Genomic DNA, 22,220 nt, shown 5'->3' on the forward strand with positions numbered 1-22,220 from the left:
ACACAGCTGTCAGTCAAAGACAGAACAGGAGTCAGAAGTTGTCATGATCAAATTATATTTGATCACAGGCTAACATCACCACAGGCTAACATCACTACAGGCTAACATCACTACAGGCCAACATCACTACGGGCCAACATCACTACAGGCCAACATCACTACTGGCCAACATCACTACAGGCCAACATCACTACAGGCTAACATCACTACTGGCCAACATCACCACAGGCTAACATCACTACAGGCTTAACATCACTGCAGGCTAACATCACTACAGGCTAACATCACTACAGGCTAACATCACCTTAGGCTAACATCACCACAGGCTAACATCACCACAGGCTAACATCACTACAGGCTAACATCACTACAGGCCAACATCACTACAGGCTGACATCACCACAGGCTAACATCACCACAGGCTAACATAACCACAGGCTAACATCACTACTGGCCAACATCACCACAGGCCAACATCACTACAGGCCAACATCACTACAGGCCAACATCACTACAGGCTAACATCACCACAGGCTAACATCACTACAGGCTAACATCATGACAGGCCAACATCACTACAGGCTGACATCACCACAGGCTTAACATCACCACAGGCTAACATCACTACTGGCCAACATCACTACAGGCCAACATCACTACAGGCCAACATCACTACAGGCCAACATCACTACTGGCCAACATCACTACAGGCCAACATCACTACAGGCCAACATCACTACAGGCTAACATCACTACTGGCCAACATCACTACTGGCCAACATCACTACAGGCCAACATCACTACTGGCCAACATCACTACAGGCCAACATCACTACTGGCCAACATCACTACAGGCCAACATCACTACAGGCTAACATCACTACAGGCCAACATCACTACAGGCCAACATCACTACTGGCCAACATCACTACAGGCCAACATCACTACAGGCTAACATCACTACTGGCCAACATCACTACAGGCTAACATCACTACAGGCCAACATCACTACGGGCCAACATCACTACTGGCCAACATCACTACAGGCCAACATCACTACAGGCCAACATCACTACAGGCTGACATCACCACAGGCTTAACATCACCACAGGCTAACATCACTACTGGCCAACATCACTACAGGCCAACATCACTACAGGCCAACATCACTACAGGCCAACATCACTACTGGCCAACATCACTACAGGCCAACATCACTACTGGCCAACATCACTACAGGCCAACATCACTACTGGCCAACATCACTACAGGCCAACATCACTACAGGCTAACATCACTACAGGCCAACATCACTACAGGCCAACATCACTACTGGCCAACATCACTACAGGCCAACATCACTACAGGCTAACATCACTACTGGCCAACATCACTACAGGCTAACATCACTACAGGCCAACATCACTACGGGCCAACATCACTACTGGCCAACATCACTACAGGCCAACATCACTACAGGCTAACATCACTACAGGCCAACATCACTACAGGCTAACATCACTACAGGCTAACATCACGACAGGCCAACATCACTACAGGCTGACATCACCACAGGCTTAACATCACCACAGGCTAACATCACTACTGGCCAACATCACCACAGACCAACATCACTACAGGCTAACATCACTACTGGCCAACATCACTACAGGCTAACATCACTACAGGCCAACATCACTACGGGCCAACATCACTACAGGCCAACATCACTACTGGCCAACATCACTACAGGCCAACATCACTACAGGCTAACATCACTACTGGCCAACATCACCACAGGCTAACATCACTACAGGCTTAACATCACTGCAGGCTAACATCACTACAGGCTAACATCACTACAGGCTAACATCACCTTAGGCTAACATCACCACAGGCTAACATCACCACAGGCTAACATCACTACAGGCTAACATCACTACAGGCCAACATCACTACAGGCTGACATCACCACAGGCTAACATCACCACAGGCTAACATAACCACAGGCTAACATCACTACTGGCCAACATCACCACAGGCCAACATCACTACAGGCCAACATCACTACAGGCCAACATCACTACAGGCTAACATCACTACAGGCTAACATCACCACAGGCTAACATCACTACAGGCTAACATCACGACAGGCCAACATCACTACAGGCTGACATCACCACAGGCTTAACATCACCACAGGCTAACATCACTACTGGCCAACATCACTACAGGCCAACATCACTACAGGCCAACATCACTACTGGCCAACATCACTACAGGCCAACATCACTACAGGCCAACATCACTACAGGCTAACATCACTACTGGCCAACATCACTACAGGCCAACATCACTACTGGCCAACATCACTACAGGCCAACATCACTACTGGCCAACATCACTACAGGCCAACATCACTACAGGCTAACATCACTACAGGCCAACATCACTACAGGCCAACATCACTACTGGCCAACATCACTACAGGCCAACATCACTACAGGCTAACATCACTACTGGCCAACATCACTACAGGCTAACATCACTACAGGCCAACATCACTACGGGCCAACATATACCAAATGGAAAATAATGTAAATAATACAACAGTTTTTTATATGTTAGTCATTTAGAATTCATGGAGATCACTCCATTCTTTACGTACAAATAGTTCCTAGAAGAGACTGTGTGGTATGTAATTCCCAAATGAATTATGATAATGTTGTGTCTCTGTCTAATGACTGGATGCACCACAACAACCCATAGAGACGTTAGGTAGCTGTCTACTGCCCGTCCTCCCCCGAGGCCCGTCCTCCCCCGAGGCCCGTCCTCCCCCGAGGCCCGTCCTCCCCCGAGGCACGTCTGCTTTTCATTTAATTCTGCCTCGAAATGATTGATAAATGACTTGCATTTACTTCATTCTGTTTAGCGTTAAAAAAATTCATGTCATGCTCTTATGGAGAGTCACTGTGTGTAAACATATTTCTTGCCAGGGGCAACATAATGCAGAGTAGAGTACACAGTATGTTTTAAATAGCGAGGGGATTGAGATACTTTCAAAGCAAAATGCACATCCATTATTTCTCAGGTCTTCTAAGAACCAAAGACAAATACAGTGAGGATATCCACACACTGACTTTGTCCAAATAGCAATTGACATTTTCCCTTTTGCATATATTTCAAAATAAAATATTATAAACATGAACCACTTAATTTAAAAAGGCAATACATCCAAAAAAACATGAATATAATAGGATACAACTTATTATCCACTGCTAACTGCCAGCTAGGCCACGGTTTGCCACCTCATCTTAAAAACATATTGATCTGAGACAGTAAATCAGGCCTAGCAAAGTACATAAGAGGCTTTCAGATTGACTCAACTGATACACCAATCACCCCCGTCTGTGATCTACAGTTGCTAACTAGCTTCATTTACCTCAACGCTTTTACATGTGTGTAAATAACACATTTCATTCCCCCAATAGGTTGTTTGTGTCCTGGAATATTAGGAGAAGCAGAGATGTATATCAGGAAGTAATACAAGAGTGTCACTTGCGCTGACTTGCTCGTGTTTTTGCAAGTGGGCTAAACTAGGATTTCGACATTGTTACAGTGTTGGTCTATGTTGGTATAGAAGGGAGAGCGGGAGAGCAGCGGCATCTTACTGTGTCATCCATCTCCTGCAGATCAGAGGATTACACAGCCAGGGGATGAGCGTGCCGCCTCGCTGTCACTCCAACTTAGAGAGCCAGGCAGGAAGTTGTGTCACAAGTCTATCCACACCCGGGTCTAGCTGCGCCAGGGCGGCTGTACACAAGGCTCTCTAATCCATAATCCATAAATGCTGGACATATTTATAGTACAGATGCTACAGACTAAAGATCAGACTGATCCATCACCTCTACCCCCCATCTAATTACAAACTGGACCAATGGAATTGTTATGTAAAAGGACTTTGGCTTGGAGAATGTGTATGCCTCTTTTATGTGGATGTCCTGTAGGTCTCAATGTTCAAAGCTCAAAGACACAGAATGTTTTGTTGTTTTCTTGCGTATTCTCGTGAGTTTTAACCTGCATGTGTGTGTGTGTGTGAGAGAGACGTGGTGGAGAGGCTGACTGGTCTGGCAGACTGTTCCACATGACCTACTTCCTGGCTAAACAAGAGATTAGCGCCAAACTCCCCATCGCCGTGGGCTGGCCAGGCTATGGCCGGCCAGAGTGGTCTGTGGCCAGCCCGCAAGGCAGACTAATGACAGTTTAAGAGAGACAACATGACACAAGCCAAACCTATCAGACAGATATTACACCAGTCAGTGATATGACACCAAAATAAGAGCTTCACAGAAATCCACACCATAGTCCTCTCCAGTCCACTCTCACAATGACATCACTCTGGCCTTTAGAGAGAGGATTGAGAGAGCAACCGACGCACTGTATACCCAGAAGTCTTTGCTTCAAATGTTTTAGGCAACTTTAAATCATTATCATTGAACAAATTAATTGAGGTTAACTATATAAATAGATGAAAACGCATACAAAATAAAGAGAAAATTAATATGTAACCAAACAAGAAAGAGATAACAGACATGAACCTGTGAAATAGCATAAAATTAAGACAGAAAGAGCTACCGATGCAAGCCTGGCGATTAACTGCCACACTGTATATAACAGTGTAACAATACAGACAGTTGCCATGGAAATGTCCTGGGGAATATTCCTCTAGGTGCTTTCTCTCACCTAAACTTGACTTGTAATTGAATGTTTGACTGATGAAGCCAGGGTTGACAAATCACGAGTTAAATCCACTCAACACATGGCCTATGTGCATATATTTACACACGGAGGTGCCAAAAATAGCTTTCCCAGCTCTGATTGTGATCGCACACCAATTAACAGTGTTTTCATAGTGCCAGCCATGTAGGTCTACTCTAAATCTAAATGAATGTATTAGATAAGGGACTTGTTGAAGTGTTTAAATGTTCAGATGCGATGTCCAGATATGTAATGAGCATAGAGATACTAATTCCTATTTCTATTATTAAAAAGTACTTACTAACCTATAATGGACTCATCTTACTGCAGGTCAACATCACTACTATATACCCATGTTACAGCCTCTGGAACAGATACAGAGGTGCAGCTCACAATTACAGCATCCCAACGGATTTAGGGGGCATAGCTGCCAAGGACTTAACGGGGACTCGCAAGTTACAGCAACAGGGGTCGGTAGCGGGCACAGTTAGAGGGAGAGGTAGCGGGCACAGTTAGAGGGAGAGGTAGAGGGCACAGTTAGAGGGAGAGGTAGAGGGCACAGTTAGAGGGAGAGGTAGCGGGCACAGTTAGAGGGAGAGGTAGAGGGCACAGTTAGAGGGAGAGGTAGAGGGCACAGTTAGAGGGAGAGGTAGAGGGCACAGTTAGAGGGAGAGGTAGAGGGCACAGTTAGAGGGAGAGGTAGAGGGCACAGTTAGAGGGAGAGGAAGAGGGCACAGTTAGAGGGAGAGGAAGAGGGCACAGTTAGAGGGAGAGGTAGAGGGCACAGTTAGAGGGAGAGGTAGAGGGCACAGTTAGAGGGAGAGGTAGAGGGCACAGTTAGAGGGAGAGGTAGAGGGCACAGTTAGAGGGAGAGGAAGAGGGCACAGTTAGAGGGAGAGGTAGAGGGCACAGTTAGAGGGAGAGGAAGAGGGCACAGTTAGAGGGAGAGGTAGAGGGCACAGTTAGAGGGAGAGGAAGAGGGCACAGTTAGAGGGAGAGGTATTGGGCACAGTTAGAGGGAGAGGTAGAGGGCACAGTTAGAGGGAGAGGTATTGGGCACAGTTAGAGGGAGAGGTAGAGGGCACAGTTAGAGGGAGAGGTAGTGGGCACAGTTAGAGGGAGAGGTAGAGGGCACAGTTAGAGGGAGAGGTATTGGGCACAGTTAGAGGGAGAGGTAGAGGGCACAGTTAGAGGGAGAGGAAGAGGGCACAGTTAGAGGGAGAGGAAGAGGGCACAGTTAGAGGGAGAGGTATTGGGCACAGTTAGAGGGAGAGGTAGAGGGCACAGTTGGGCACAGTTAGAGGGAGAGGTAGAGGGCACAGTTAGAGGGAGAGGTATTGGGCACAGTTAGAGGGAGAGGTAGAGGGCACAGTTAGAGGGAGAGGTATTGGGCACAGTTAGAGGGAGAGGAAGAGGGCACAGTTAGAGGGAGAGGTATTGGGCACAGTTAGAGGGAGAGGTATTGGGCACAGTTAGAGGGAGAGGTATTGGGCACAGTTAGAAGGAGAGGTATTGGGCACAGTTAGAGGGAGAGGTAGAGGGCACAGTTAGAGGGAGAGGTATTGGGCACAGCGTCATGGGACTTACAAGGCACTGCTCGGAGGTAGAGGTTCTCCCGGATGACCTGCTGAAGCTGGCTGTCCATGGAGCCTGGAGTGAAGCACTTACTCAGATACAGCCTGAGGTCCTTACACAAGGCAGAGCCTGAGGGGCAGAGACAGGGAGAGAGAGGAGAGAGAAACATAAAGAGGGGGGAAGAGAGGAGAGAGAGAGAGAGAGAGAGAGAGAGAGAGAGAGAGAGAGAGAGAGAGAGAGAGAGAGAGAGAGAGAGAGACAGAGAGAACTTGCTAAATCAGCGCAACAGTCAAAAACTGAGGAGTTGTGTAAATATTTGTATACCCTGTCAAAAGGAGTGACAAGCCAACATTCCCCAGACTGTATTGCTACAGTAGCTTTGATTTACCCCTATATCATTCCAACCCCCTCCTTCTCAATCCCTCCCTCTCTCTCCCTCTCAATCCCTCCCTCTACATCTCCTTCTTAACACCTTATCAGTCATCCCGAGTACATAATATATTATTTCCCGGCCTCTCATGCATAGCCTAATAACACAGAGGTGGTGTGGTGCTGTCACACAGCAGGCTGGGCTTTTGGCCCAGGCACTTATTTCACTCTCTGATCTATTCGTTTAATCTCAAGTGCTTGATGGCCTCTGATGACAAGTCACTTGGTGTTATGGATGGCCTGAGAGCATTTCCCTGCTCGTCACACTGACAGACGACCACCACGTCCACTCCTTCCCTGCCCCTGCTGCTACTCTGCTTCCCAACCCTCTGTCTCTGGTAAAGTGGCTGGGCTCTAGGCTGGGACCAGATGTGAGTGCAGATTGAATCCGCTGCGCTGCTATTAAAACGTCTCTGTAATAAAAAATAGAATAGCACAGGTCGTCTCCTACAACCACACATGATCCGCCACATATGGTCAGTATGATGCGCAAGACCCGGGCCTGCAGCTTCCTGGGAGAAATAATGAGAGGCTTTTGTTGGCAGCTGTCCAGCATTGTGCTTTATGAATATAAAATAAATACATCAGACTAATGTTGCCATATACACTGTGAGTAAAATGAACTGGAGTGCTTACTTTCACAGAGCTATGTTGCTTTCACAGAGCTATGTTGCTTTCACAGAAACAACAGGATGCACTAGACAAGAGCCATCCATGTACATCCATGAACACAGCTTCACCACAACACAACACGGCACATCACTCACAATTAAGTAAGGTGTTGTCCTACACATCCGCTTTCAAGGTCATCATAGACAGTAATGATAGTGTTTGTCTGTCAAAACATGGACAGGGTTGGTACAAGCCCTTTAATCCTTGTGTGTCACACAGATATAATGAAGGGATCATTTGCCACACTTACTTAGTCTCATATCATATCATTAGTGGTGGAAAGCCTGAAAACACTATGGTGTCCATGACAGCCTGGATTGTGGAGGAAGAGAAGGTGGAGGAGGAGGCGGAAGGAGGATGTGTAGAAGGCGGAGGTGGAGGAGGGGGAAGGGGGGCATAGGAGGAGCATGAGGGGGAGGAGAAATGAGGAGGTGTATGCCTACAGCACAGGAGCACATTACAGCTCAGCCCATCCATCTTTGTTCAAAGTACATGCAGTCGGAATACCCAGGTAGGGAGGTTGGCCTGACCGCCTGGCTCTCAGAATGATTATGGATGTACCAGCGGCAGAGGGACCAGAATTAAAGGGCCCCATTTACAGTCCTGCTGGCGATTTAGCCATCAATCTACCCCAGCAAGGCCATGGGGAGCCACGGTCAGGTGACATAGTGCTGACATATTGCTCCGTTCAGACCCAACAAAGACATCCGTCACCCCACCCCCCTCTATAAATTCCAAGGCCCCTCTAGGGTGATAGACAACTATATCGTCACATCAGCACAGCCCTCTCTGGACTCCTTGTCACATGTGTCATCGTGAATTTGAACACTTCCCTCTCTCCACACACTGTGTTTTCGGGACCGCCCACAAAGGGGGTAATGCTGACATTACCCCCTTTTTTCGCCCCAATTTCGTGGTAACCAATTGTTTTTAGTAGTTACTATCTTGTCTCATCGCTACAACTCCCGTACGGGCTCGGGAGAGACGAAGGTCGAGAGTCATGCGTCCTCCGAAACACAACCCAACCAAGCCGGAGGAAACACCTTGCACCTGACGACCAGTTCCCCAGCTTGCATTGCGCCCGGCCCGCCACAGGAGTCGCTAGTGCGCGATAAGACATGGATATCCCTACCGGCCAAACCCTCCCGAACCCGACGGCCGGCTGCGACACAGCCTGGGCTCGAACCCAGAGTCTCTGGTGGCACAGCTAGCACTGCAATGCAGTGCCTTAGACCACTGCGCCACCCAGGAGGCCCTGACTGCTGACATTTTTCATGTGATTCTACGTATAAAGTCAGTGCACACTCGGTTCACAAATTACGTCCAGAGGTGCTATGTACTCTGGGCCAGCAAACTCTGCTGGTTAGACTCAGTTGTTGTCAAGTTTGTTTTTCCAGTATCAGTGATTATTGAGCTATGTTTGGATAACCACTTGGGAAGCGTGTTATTCTATGAGTTGCCTAAGGGAGGTGTTATCACGTGAAGGAGAAGCGTGTTATTCCGTGTTATTCTATGAGTTGCCTAAGGGAGGTGTTATCACGTGAAGGAGAAGCGTGTTGTTCTATGAGTTGCCTAAGGGAGGTGTTATCACGTGAAGGAGAAGCGTGTTATTCTATGAGTTGCCTAAGGGAGGTGTTATCACGTGAAGGAGAAGCGTGTTGTTTTATGAGTTGCCTAAGGGAGGTGTTATCACGTGAAGGAGAAGCGTGTTGTTCTATGAGTTGCCTAAGGGAGGTGTTATCACGTGAAGGAGAAGCGTGTTATTCTATGAGTTGCCTAAGGGAGGTGTTATCACGTGAAGGAGAAGTTGGGGTGGACAACGATTTAAGAGATTGACGGATCAGGCAGCAGCATTCACAATGTGTCCCCAGACCAAGGAGTAAGTTACCATACCGAGCCATACAGTACCTGGTGAGACCGTCTTGATGCGGATGGGATGGAGGCAGGAGTTAAGGACCCCCCGGACATCTCCTAGTGTCATCCCTAACACAGGGGTACCCCCAATCTCTAGGATGATGTCGCCCACTGTGAACCCGCCCCCGGGGGCTGAGGTGACGAATGGGAACTCTCCATAGTCAGCTCCGCCACCCACCGCCAACCCCAGTTCCCCAGAGGAACCAACCAGGGGGATGAAGCTCTCCTGGATCTTGGAGCGCCAGTGCAGCTTCCTCACGGCTGCCTTAGACATAGCAAAAGAGCTGAGGGGAGGGGAGAGAGAGGGAGAGCGAGAGAGCGAGCGTGAGAGAGGGTGCGAGACAGAAACAGGGAAGACAGTGTCACTGACACAATCATGTTATTAAGGTGTGATTTCATGTCTGAGGATTTCATTAACCTGCCTTTTCCCAAGGTACTGAAAATGTAAAGAGCATAGCATATCTTCAATACAAAACAACTGCAGTAAAAGGACTGCGCTGAGTTCAAGCACTCTCTCCTTTAGCACAGAGGACCTGCATGTGAAGCAGAATGACATGGAAACTGTGTGTGTGTTATACAAACACTGTGTACTTGACCGTGGGTCGAACTGAAATACCGTAAACAAACTGTCAAGCGCTCAACTGTCACACTCAATACTGATGCTGCTTTACCTCAATGGAACACTTTCTCTATTGTATATACACAATATGCAACATAAACACACAAAACATACGGGTAGGTATATTCCCATCGTGGCAGTCTGACGGAAAGATCTAGTCTGTTGCCAGGGAGACCTCATAGGGTACTGTAAATGAATGCCTGTTATGGATATGGGTAATTCAATACAAACAGAAAATTCTGAAATAAATTGACAGTAAAATGTTGTTGTGTCTCAATTATATCGACTAAGAATTGCATTTACTGTAAAATACTTCTAGAAATCCTCTTTCCAGACATGAAGAATCATGATTATTCCATGTTCACTGAAACTCCTGCCGAGGAAACGTTTGCTTTCCAATCAGATATTGCAGCCTATGGAAATGAGTACGCAGTCAAAACAGACGTGTTGCACTGGACATGTTGCACTGTTGCACTGTGAATTGCATGATGTCTAGAATTCCAAAAGAACAGCATTGTAAGTTGAGTTTGATGCCTCTTCCAACAGTTGCATTTTAAAAAGGTCTTTGTTGAGAGCCAGTGAAGTGGCAGGTGGGCGGCTCAGTGAGAGAGGGCAGGTGCTCCTACACCGTGACTGAGAGAGAGTGCCTCGGTCTGACAGGATGGGAGCAGTGCTGCCAGAATGTTACACGGGAGACACACCGATCTTAGAGACAAAGAGACGTTACACTTACCCAACACAGGGACGGATGGGGTAGGTGTATGGATGAAAGACTGTGAGACAACCAAACATAAAGATTTTAAGCGAGACACACGGTACTGAGGGACTGGCATATAATGAAAGGCAGGGAGAACAAAAGTTGATATGTTTAAGCACTGTGTAATTATTTTTTTGTCCTAATAATGAGTTCTCTGTTATCACAGAAGGCTCCCTGTGTTGATACCTTAACATGCGGTGACTTAGTGACCCAGGGATGGAGGGGATGGAGGGACAGGAAGACTGGCTTTTAGCAGAGGAAGTGAGGACAGCAGGGTCTCCCCCAGGACCACCTGCCCAGGGCCAGCACACCTAATGACGGTAATTTATATAGTGTGAGGAAGGGACACGCCTAATCACTTCCTCTTGACTGACTGGCTGGTTGATCAGCCATGTATCCTCCTCCATCTTCCATCTCATCTCCTCCCTCTCCCCTGGCTGGTGGCGCCACAGCTGATAGGACGGGGGAGGGGTAGTGAAGGGGGAGGAGAGACGGCGGAGGGAGAGGTGGGATAGAGAGAGCGTGGGTGTGGGGAGAGGGGGAGAGAGAGTGGGAGAGAAAGTGAGAGACAGACACAGAGAGAGAGAGCGAGAGAGGGAGAGAGAGAGAGAGAGAAAGAGAGGCACCACACAGCCTGGGGTTGGCAGTGGAGTCGCCGGTTTGACCTTGCAGGGCGACAGGAGCCAGAGCTTGGTTACAGTCTGGTCTGCTCTATGGGGGCCAATGAGTTCTGTTTTATTTGAAACATCTCATCACTATGCCTCTGTTCATCCAGTCTGCGAATTGACTTGATAAAAGAGCAAAATCATGAGTAGGTACTGTTTCCAGAGAAAAAAATCTGTAAGACTATTCTGCTTATTTCTTAATTGATCGCTAATTGTCCTCTCTGCACACTCCCTCTCTTTCTGTCCTGCTGTGAGACCTTCTGCAGCTGAACCTCCCAACCATACATCCTTCCACCCACACACACAGAGTACATACAAACAAAGAGACCCCCAATCAATAAAACACATGCACCAAATACAGAATGAGCATGAAACAAGGCATACACAATCTAATGCCACATGTAAGGGATAATCAACGAGGGGCTATGCTTTCTATGGAAAATAGTGAACAAAATGGAAGGTGTGTTCCACGACACACTAGCGGAGTGGAACTGACCTTCCACGGAGTTGCATTATTTTCCAGAGAACGCATAGAGCACCAAGTTGATTATCCCTATAATTTAACACATTTGCAGTGAGAAATGTGTTAATTTGCCAGTAGAAATGTGTTCAACATCCACTGAAGTAGCTAGCAAGTTTACTAGATACACTATATATACAAAAGTATGTGGACACCCATTCAAATGAGTGGATTCGGCAACTTCAACCACACCCGTTGCTGGCAGGGGTATAAAATCGAGCACATAGCCATGCAATCTCCATAGACAAACATTGGCAGTGGAATGGCCTTACTGAAGAGCTCAGTGACTTTCAATGTCGCACCGTTATAGGATGCCAACTTTCAAAGAAGTCAGTTCGTCAAATTTCTGCCCTGCTAGAGCTGCCCCGGTCAACTGTAAGTGCTGTTATTGGGAAGTGGAAACGTCTAGGAGCAGCGTCGGCTCAGTCGCGAAGTGGTAGGCCACACAAGCTCACAGAATGGGACTAACCAGTGCTGAGGGGCGTAACGTGTAAAAATGTCTGCCCTCTGTTGCAACACTCACTACTGAGTTCCAAACTGCCTCTGGAAACAACGTCAGCACAAGAACTGTTCATTGGGAGCTTCATGAAATGGGTTTCGATGGCCAGGCAGCCGCACACAAGCCTAAGATCACCAAGCACAATGCCAAGCGTTGGCTGGAGTGGTGTAAAGCTCGCCGCCATTGGACTCTGGAGCATTGGAAACGCATTCTCTGGAGTGATGAATCACGCTTTACCATCTGGCAGTCCGACGGACGAATCTGGGTTTGGTGGATGCCAGGAGAACGCTACCTGCCCCAATGCATAGTGCCAACTGTAAAGTTTGGTGGATGAGGAATAGTTGTCTGGGGCTGTTTGTCGTGGTTTGGGCTAGGCCACTAGTAAAGAGAAATCTTAATGCTACAGCATACAATGACATTACAGACGATTCTGTGCTTCAAACTTTGTAACAACAGTTTGGGGAAGGCCCTTTCTTGTTTCCGCTTACAATGCCCCCATGCACAAAGCGAGGTCCATGCAGAAATGGTTTGTTGAGATCGGTGTGGAAGACCTTGACTGGCCTGCACAGAGCCCTGACCTTAACCCCATCGAACACCTTTGGGATGAATTGGAACGACGACTGCGAGCCAGGCCTAATTGCCCAACATCAATGCCCGGCCTCCCTAATGCTCTTGGGCCTGAATGAAAGCAAGTCCACGCAACAATGTTCCAACATCCTAGTGAAAGCCTTCCCAGAAGAGTGGAGGCTTTTAAAGCAGCAAAGAGGGGACCAACTCAATATTAATGCCCATGATTTTGGAATGAGATGTTCGACGAGCAGGTGACCACATACTTTTGGTCATGTAGTGTAGCTACAGTAGTTGCCGTGATAACCAAACAAACATACTTGCTAGTTTAGCTAACCATCAGTCCAAGCTTGCCATTATGAAAATTGAATTCAACAATGCCAATAATGTTTTCAATTCAACTTTTGCTTCCAAAAGTACGTAGCTCAAACATATAACATGTAAGAATTAACTATAACCATTGAATTCTACTGTGCAAATTTGACGTGCGTTATAGGGAATGCACACTCTAGAATGCCCTTCAAGACAACCAGAAACAAATATTCAACAATGCCATTGTATAAGAAAACAATAACGCATGACAAATGATATTGGCGTCGACATATGTCATCTTTTCATCTTTCTGAACGCATTACCCTGACTCCATCATGTTTGAATTAAATGTAAGTACGTTTTGAGACCCCAAGCGCTCTATCTAAAGATTTCTGTCTTCTGAGCTACATATGCTTAAATGCTATTTTGGTTCCCCCATGTTTGGGTTTTGCATGGCTCAGCCTCTGGCTGTGGTTACATTTACAAGAGATGCCCGCTGTGGTGTGGTGTTCATAGCTGCTGTCTTGATCTCGGTAGCTTGAGGGACAACAGTGTCAGCTCTGGTGAGGCGGAGTCCTCTGAGTCCCGCTCTCTCACACAGAGACAGCCAGTCAACACAGCATAGTTCCCTAGACTTTGTCTCTAGTGCTGTGTGATTGTACTGAAATGTCTTTCAACTGGTTGTGTTCGTCACAAAGTTGCCCTAAGAGACATACAACATGTTGAACATTTTAACATTTTAATATTTAAAGAAAGAAAAAATGTGTGTGTCTGTCCTGAAGTCAGTAGTTTAGGAAAACCTGCCCGTTAAAAGATGGTTTAACAACACAACGCTAAATTTGCAAGACACAAGAGCTGTCAAAAGAAATCACACTTCAACTTCCGTAGAGAATCCTTCGGTAAGTCGATAACTCTCTGAAAGACACGTAATACAAATAGAAACAGCAATACTTCAGACTGCAACTGAATGGATTGACAGAGGAGAACACAATATACAGATTCAAGGATATCTAGCACTATAAAAAGCACCCCGTATTGAAGATGCTGGCCTTTAGCAGAGGGAAGAGCTGACCAATACATATCCTATTTCACAGACTTCCTCCTCCCAGTGATCTGTTCTGCCATCTTGTCTTTCAGAGGTAATTTCATACCAGTCCATCCTGACAGAGACCTTAACGTATTCATCTCCCCGTGGAAGCTATTCTTGGAGATCAATCTTCATTCCTATCTGATTGTTATTTTTTCATTCAGAAAGTATGAATAGCTACTGCTTCAGGCTACATATAGAGGGAAAACATGAAAAGCATAAACAGGCATTTGTTTTTCTCCATTTGAAGTATGTACTTTTCACCTCTAAGGGACATACAACTTGCTTGTTTTCTTACATTGAATACTAAACAATCCATTTACTATACCGGATTGTAAATAGTTCATTTATCTTCCTCCTGTGAAATTAGGCAGTTACTAGGATTGAATACTAATATGAAACCAAAACCAAACAGTCACATACTGTATCACACACTCACATATCACCTACATGACCCTCTCGTTGTAATATAAATGCCACCAAACATTACCCCAAACAGAACTCCAAACAGCACTCCAAACAGAACCCCAAACAGCACCCTAAACAGTATCCCAAACAGTACCCTAAACAGCACCCCAAACAGTACCCCAAACATCACCCCAAACAGCACTCCAAACAGCACTCCAAACAGAACCCCAAACAGCACCCTAAACAGTATCCCAAACAGTACCCTAAACAGCACCCCAAACAGTACCCCAAACAGTACCCTAAACAGTACCCCAAACAGTACCCCAAACAGCACCCTAAACAGTACCCCAAACAGTACCCTAAACAGCACCCCAAACAGTACCCCAAACAGCACCCTAAACAGTACCCCAAACAGTACCCTAAACAGCACCCCAAACAGTACCCCAAACAGTACCCTAAACAGTACCCGAAACAGCACCCCAAACAGTACCCCAAACAGCACCCTAAACAGTACCCCAAACAGCGAGAAACTGCACAATGGAAAGACCCTAGAACCAAGCAATATCTTCAATTTCATGTGAAATTTTCCTGCCGCTTCTTTCAGTTCAGGTTAGACCTCAAGGGTGATAATTTATTCACAACATTAGTTCCCCACTAAAGAGAACACCGTTTCAGATGAGGCCTTGGGTTTAGTTCAATCATTCAAGGTCTAGTAAAAAAAAATTAAAACAAGTCAAGAGACACTATGATTGACATTGGAGGGCGTACAATACTCAAAAACCTTCAAGAAAACAATGTAAGCAAAACGCCTCAATTAAGACAGTGGCTAATTGAATTCCACATTCTGCAGTGTGTTGGAAAATGGAAGAATTGTGGCGCTCTGCAGATGTATCAGGACAGGACTGGAGAAAACGAGGGGGAGACAGCATTTAGACAGGCATCATTTGGAGCAGCATATACTATACTTTAAAAGGCCATTGGTCCGGACACAACACAGGCAATAAGCTATCATAATTGCCTGTCCTGATTACCAATCTCAGTCCTGCTACAGTAGCCCCATGCTTCTTGCTATCTCACCCGGTATCTCACCCTATATCTCACCCGGTATCTCACCCGGTATCTCACCTGGTATCTCACCTGGTATCGCCTCTGTAGTGATATTACACAATGCCTTCACGGTGAAGAGACTGTCAGATCTGTTGAGTATCGCAGTGCTTCTAGTGTCAATCTATCTGCCACCCTTCATCCATGTCAACGTGTTTTTATACATAGCTGCAGCTTTATCTCTCCCGACAAGATCTACTCTGATCACAGAAAACTTTGTTCAGGCATTATAAAGAGGAGAAACTAAGACAAAACACGTTTTCAAGTGCTGGTGGAACGAGGTCTGTATTTCTACACATTTACAGGCATTAACACTATTTAAGTGCCCCTGGTAAAAGCATTTAAAAAGCCTTTGTAAAGATTGAACACACTGAAAAGATTGAACACAGTGGTTTCTGTTGCCAAGCTGGTATTGTATAACTGAATCAACATTATTGGAAGCCTAGCCTGTTGGATAAATCAACCTCCGGTTTATTCCTTACATCTAACCCACTGTCACAACATCTTACCCTTCACCTGCACTAAGCCCTTTCCTTCATTAACTTTAACCTGTATTTATCTGAGTTCTCTGCTCATAATCTCAACTCAAATCAAAATCAAATCAACGTTTATTAGTTGCGTACACACAGTGGTGTAAGGTACATAAGTAAAAAATCCTCTAAAGTACTACTTAAGTAGTTTTTCTGGGGTATCTGTACTTTACTTGACTATTTATACTTTTGACTACTTTTACTTTTACTTCACGACATTCCTAAAGAAAATAACGTACTTTCGACTCCATACATTTTCCCTGACACCCAAAGGCACTCGTTACATTTTTACTGCTTAGCAGGACAGGAAAATGGTCCAATTCACACACTTATCAAGAGAACATCCCTGGTCATCCTACTGCCTCGGATCTGGCGGACTCACTAAACACACATGCTTTGTAAATGATGTCTGAATGTTGGAGTGTGCCACTGTCTATCCGTACATTAAAATAACAAGAAAATGGTGCCGTCTGGTTTGTTTAACATAAGGAATTTGAAATTATTTATACTTTTACTTTTGATACTTAAGTATATTTGAGCAAATACTCTTACTTTTGATACTTAAGTATATAAAAACCAAATACTTTAAGACTTTTACTCAAGTAGTATTTTACTGGTTGACTTTCACTTTTACTTGAGTCATTTTCGATTAAGGTATCTTTACTTTGACTTTACGTATGACAATTGGGTACTTTTCCCACCACTGCGTACACAGATTTACAGTAGACACAGTAGGGCAGCAGTATCCAAGGTGCAGGGTAAAGTACTGGGTGGTCGCTGGCTAGTGACAATGTCTGAGGTTCAGGGCAGGGTACCGGGCAGTGGCCGGCTAGTGATGACTGTTTAACAGTCAGACGGCCTGGAGATAGAAGCTGCTTTTCCGTCTCTCGGCCCCAGCTTTGATGCACCTTTACTGTCTCCACCTGTTAGCAGTGAGAACAGGTCGTGGCTCGGGTGGCTGGAGGTCCTTGATGATCTTCTTGCCTTCCTGTGACACTGGGTGCTGCAGATGTCTTGGAGGGCAGGCAGTGTGCCCCCGGGGATGTGTTGGGATGAGTCAGCTGACTGCACCACCCTATGGAGAGCCCTGCGGTTGCGGGCAGCGTAGTTGCCGTACCAGGCGGTGATACAACCAGACAGAATGCTCTTGATGGTGCATGATCTTACACCATCCTACAGTGGCTTGTCCGTGTTGGAGGTCAGCCTAACAAAGCATGTTAAATAGCCAGCGACCTTAAATATCAGTGTAACTAATAGAATGGATACAGCGGGGCCACTCTCTTTAACAGACAGGAAATGCAAATGAGGGTTTCTTCTAGCGTTCAATTTTAATCTTGACCTGCATCTTGGTTTTGGACCTCCCCTGCAGAATATTTACGCAAACTAGCTGTGCAGCAACGTGTGTTAAAACTCTCTGATGCTCACTCACTATTAAATCTAGGACATGGGATTGCTCAACACAAAACAGACAGCAGTGGCAGATTTAAAAATAAAAGATTAAAATGCTTGTGGGATGAAAAACTAAAAATAACTCCCTCTGTCTCAAACATGCTAGCATGGACACACACACACACACACAAAACCTGTGGCATACATTAACCCCAATGTAAGATGCATTTGTTTGTAAACCCGTCTATGCGATAGATTTTCCATTCAATAGCCTCAATCAGAGATGTTCTCTTCCTCTCCATGAATTGTGTGCGCCTCTAGTCAATTCATGTCATCCTCTTGTACCCCTCTCACAATGGTGCTTAACACACAGTACAGAATGGGATTGATCTGAGGATAGACGGAAAATGAAACACGCAGACATATACACGGCCCCTCTCTTTAGATGGCAGTCTAAGTAAAGATGACTCCCTAAGGAGCGAAGTACAGAAGCATTCAGTTGAACCTGAAACGAACACAGTAATGCATGGGGCAGGTAAGCAATGTTATTTAGCCATCCAGTAGTACTCCACTCCTATGAAGAAAAATACAACAACAGGTTCCTTATAAGTCTGCCAGGAAGCATATCTCTCCTCAGTGAGGTCAGCGATGAGCTCTCATCGTCAGGCAGAGAGCTCACTTTAATTAAAAGGGTCAGTGAGGCATCGTAGCTCCTTTGACTCAGATTAGGAATAAGTACTCTCTCTGAAACACGAGACAGAGTGGAGAATGAAAAGCAGAAAGGAACAAAGGGGGAAAGAATGAAAGAGAATGCGAAAAAATAAAGGAAAGCACAAGAAAGAGAGAGGACCAGGAAATAAAGGAAAAATGAAACCATTATGGCTGGCTGTCTTTCTGGAGAAGCAATGAACTGATAAAAGGGAGGAGGAGAGGTGTGGTTTTGTGTTTTGCGAGGCCACAGTACAGTAACCTGAGGCAGAACTGAGGGGGAGTTGGAGAGCGTGTGTGCGTGTGCATGTGTGTTAGAGTGTGTGGGGGAGATTGTGCTGATTCAGTATGGATGGGTGAAGGTGACCCTCCCTCCACACTGCTCCGACAGTTCCCTGCCACCTGACATTGATCCTAGTTTTCACACTGACTCAAGCATACCACCGCCAGGCTTTTCAAATTACTGCAGTGCAATTGTTATTTCACACGCTGTTACTGATTTGTCATTAAATTGATTTGCATGCCCGATTGGAGGGTTATTTACGTCTGCACACTTAGCAAACATGTATCGAGTCAAAGTGTTGCTGTATGTCTGTGTGACTCTCAAATGATATGGATAGATGAGCAACACACATTAAATAGGGAAGAAACAATCTTGGAAATGGGTTCCAGTTCTGTTCAGTACTAATAATAGAATGGCCAAGCCAAACATTAACTGCTACACTTGAGACAAGGTCTTAGAATAGACAGTGAACGCTACAACTACAGAATTCCAATGCAGTAACAGAGAGCAAAGATTCGGTCCACAGATGGGGGAGTGTCTGTGTAGCCCTGCCCTGTCAAGGGTAAACTACCGCACATCCTCCGTCCGCCACCTCCTCCTCCCCTAACCACACCTTAAAACCATGAATATGCATGAGTGTGAAGGGAAGAACAAGCACATCGTTAGAGAATCAACAACTCCCTGGTGACATAAAGTAATACTACAAAAGAGAATGTCACTTCCCACTTAATCTGCTACTCTCTCATTAGCTGGTTAGTGGGGAAAATGTTGTAGACTGCTGGGAAACGGCCAAATATATTTCAGGTTAATTGCAGATGGTTAAGACTATGTGAAAGAATGGATAGAAAAAAAGGGGGAGGAAGAGAAGGAGATAAGAAGAGATAAAGCACATGCCAAAAACAAGACCTTGAAAAGTCAAGGATATGCCATCATCAACTGAGTCCTAAAATGGGTAAACCTGCGGGTGTCAATAGGTGAGGAGATGAGAGAGACAGATCAGGTCTCTCGGGGATACCGTGTGTGCAGAGCTGTGGAAGGACAGTAGTCTCCGAGTACAAGTGGCTGGGATAGCGCCACACGTTTCTGGTTCGCCTGGACTTAATTCATGATTCATAATACCACTATAACCTTGACTGCTCCCAGAGCCCAGAGCAACACTCCGTGTGAAGTCAGGGTCAAACGTCCATCACTTCAAAACAAGCAGGGACACACCCTGCACACCAACTGACAGTGAAACACACACAGAGACACACAAACAAACATGCACAAGCACACACACACACAATCCTACACATGCTTACTTACACAGATATTCAAGAACATATACGCCGTTTGTCACACAAAAACACACACTGCACAGTCGATTTTGCAGGCATGAAATATGTCAAATCTGTGTCCATGACAACACTAATTGCAAAACTGGCACAAGTCCATTGAACATGTGCAATACTACTATTACAGTAGGACAACTACTTATTTTACTTCTGTCATTATTAACTATTCTACATTTTTGTTTGGGTATCACACGGAAATCAAGGCATGAAACTAAATTATATTTCTTACAATGTTGACACTGTATTGATTATATTGTCTACTTCTTAGACAATATTATAAAATAAAATAAAAATGGTGAACAATCACATTCTGACAATACTGTACAAAGAAAACACTCAAGAAGCTAAAACTGAACGCTAACCTACAGGTAAACTGTTGACCAGTCAACTGTCCCCTTAATCAGGTAGATCTCCCTCCCTCATCCTCTGTATAAGGAGCCCACACTCTCACAACACATGGTCACATTGGTATCCTAATATTTAGGGAAAAATACTGACCTGCCTTGGCGCTGACATACACACATTCTTTTCAAGCAATTTAGCCGTTCAACGAGGAGACGTTTAAACGCGTCTATATACATTGACCCGACCGAAACTACACCTTGACCCCAACGGTCACAATTGAATATGAAAAAATAAAAGGCAAATACTTTTCTATTCTAAATGTATTCAATTCCAGCTATTTGAAATAGGACTAAGCGAGTTTATTGACAGCTGTTATCGATAGTTTCGGTAGAGACACTCATACGCGATGTGCACGCCAGACGGAGTATTTGGACACTGTTGGTACAGGATGCTCTACAGCTGAGCACGAGACCCGTGATCTGACAGAGGAAAAAAACAGTCGGGCAAAAAAAAACTGCAAATCTGACAGGTTTATTCTATAAATCAAGAGCCTGGTAGGCTATTCCATGGACAGCCTGGGGTTAGTTGTGATAATGGCTGCATGGCATGGGTGTTTAATTTAACATGTTTAACTCTTCACTTATTGGTTGGAATCAGAAATGATGGGCTAACACACGAACCTCGTCCAGACACGGATGCTCACCTTCATAATTCCTGCTTTCTTCTCGGCATATCCCTTTGCTTTGTATCTTCTTTTGATAAATCAGTTTGGTTGTAGACGTTAAACCGAATTTTTACATGGTAGTTGAGGCCAATGATGTAAAGAAAAGACACGCGGCGATATTGATTTAACTGGACAGAGGTGTTACGGAACTGGAGATGCGATGCTGTCAGAGCGCGATAGCGATGCCTTGCGGCAGTTGAACAGGTCACAATTGCGTGGGACTTTTGAGCATAATGTTCTCCGTCACAAAAAGCTAAGAGAAACAATGATAACGCAAATGAGCACCAAGGGAGGTGGGGGGGGGGGGTGAAGATGGGGGGAAAGAACCGCCCCTACAGTGCAGGCCTCCTGTATTATCCTTCACTTTATTTAGTTTGTCCGATCCGCTCATCTTTTAGCGTTAGGCTAGTCTGATGAGAGGTTGACATAATAAACATCAAACACAGTATGCTGAAGTTTAAGTAATGGACTAAACTTAAATAACACATTGGACTAACTCAGGTTGGGCATCGAATCTGCAACGCCTATTCTAATATAAAATAAAACATATATTAAAGGTTCAATCGACTACTTTTCAGCCTAAAAAAATAAAAGTGTTTGGCTGTACAAGACTCTGTACATGTGGCGGCAGGAAGCCTAGGAGTTAAGAGCGTTGGGCCAGTAAGCTAAAGGTCGCTGATTCGAATCCCTGAGCCAACATGGTGCTGAACCCTGCTATTTTGCCCTTGAGCAAGGCAGTTAACCCCAAACAACAACTGTTCTCTGGGCGCTGATGATGTCAATTAAGGCAGCCACGCACCTTTCTGATTCAGAGGGGTTAGGTTAAATGGGGAAGACACATTTCGGTAGAATGCATTCAGTTGTGCAACAGAAAATTCCCTATAATAAAGGCATTTTGTGAAATGTAGTGTCTAACAGTGGCATGTATTCATGGATTCCAAGGGAAGCCAGGCTCCCCCCCAGCAATTTACCAATATAAAAAAAAGAATAGATACAATCATGTGTCTTTTGTCTATGTTTC

The 22,220-nt window shown here is 45.4% G+C and overlaps 1 protein-coding gene across 1 annotated transcript in view; it reads right to left on the reverse strand.

The window, feature by feature from the left end:
- LOC118360316 (membrane-associated guanylate kinase, WW and PDZ domain-containing protein 2-like) overlaps positions 1 to 21,455 on the reverse strand; it is a 48,386-nt gene extending 26,931 nt beyond the window's left edge. Inside the window, 3 exon segments of the mRNA XM_052482262.1 lie at positions 6,346 to 6,462; positions 9,343 to 9,632; positions 21,179 to 21,455. Of these exon segments, the coding sequence (XP_052338222.1) occupies positions 6,346 to 6,462; positions 9,343 to 9,622 (397 nt within the window). The 5' untranslated portion in view covers positions 9,623 to 9,632; positions 21,179 to 21,455.
- Positions 21,456 to 22,220: the final 765 nt, after the last annotated feature.

This window comes from Oncorhynchus keta, chromosome 27 (genome assembly GCF_023373465.1).
Source record: "Oncorhynchus keta strain PuntledgeMale-10-30-2019 chromosome 27, Oket_V2, whole genome shotgun sequence".
Classification (NCBI taxonomy): domain Eukaryota; kingdom Metazoa; phylum Chordata; class Actinopteri; order Salmoniformes; family Salmonidae; genus Oncorhynchus; species Oncorhynchus keta.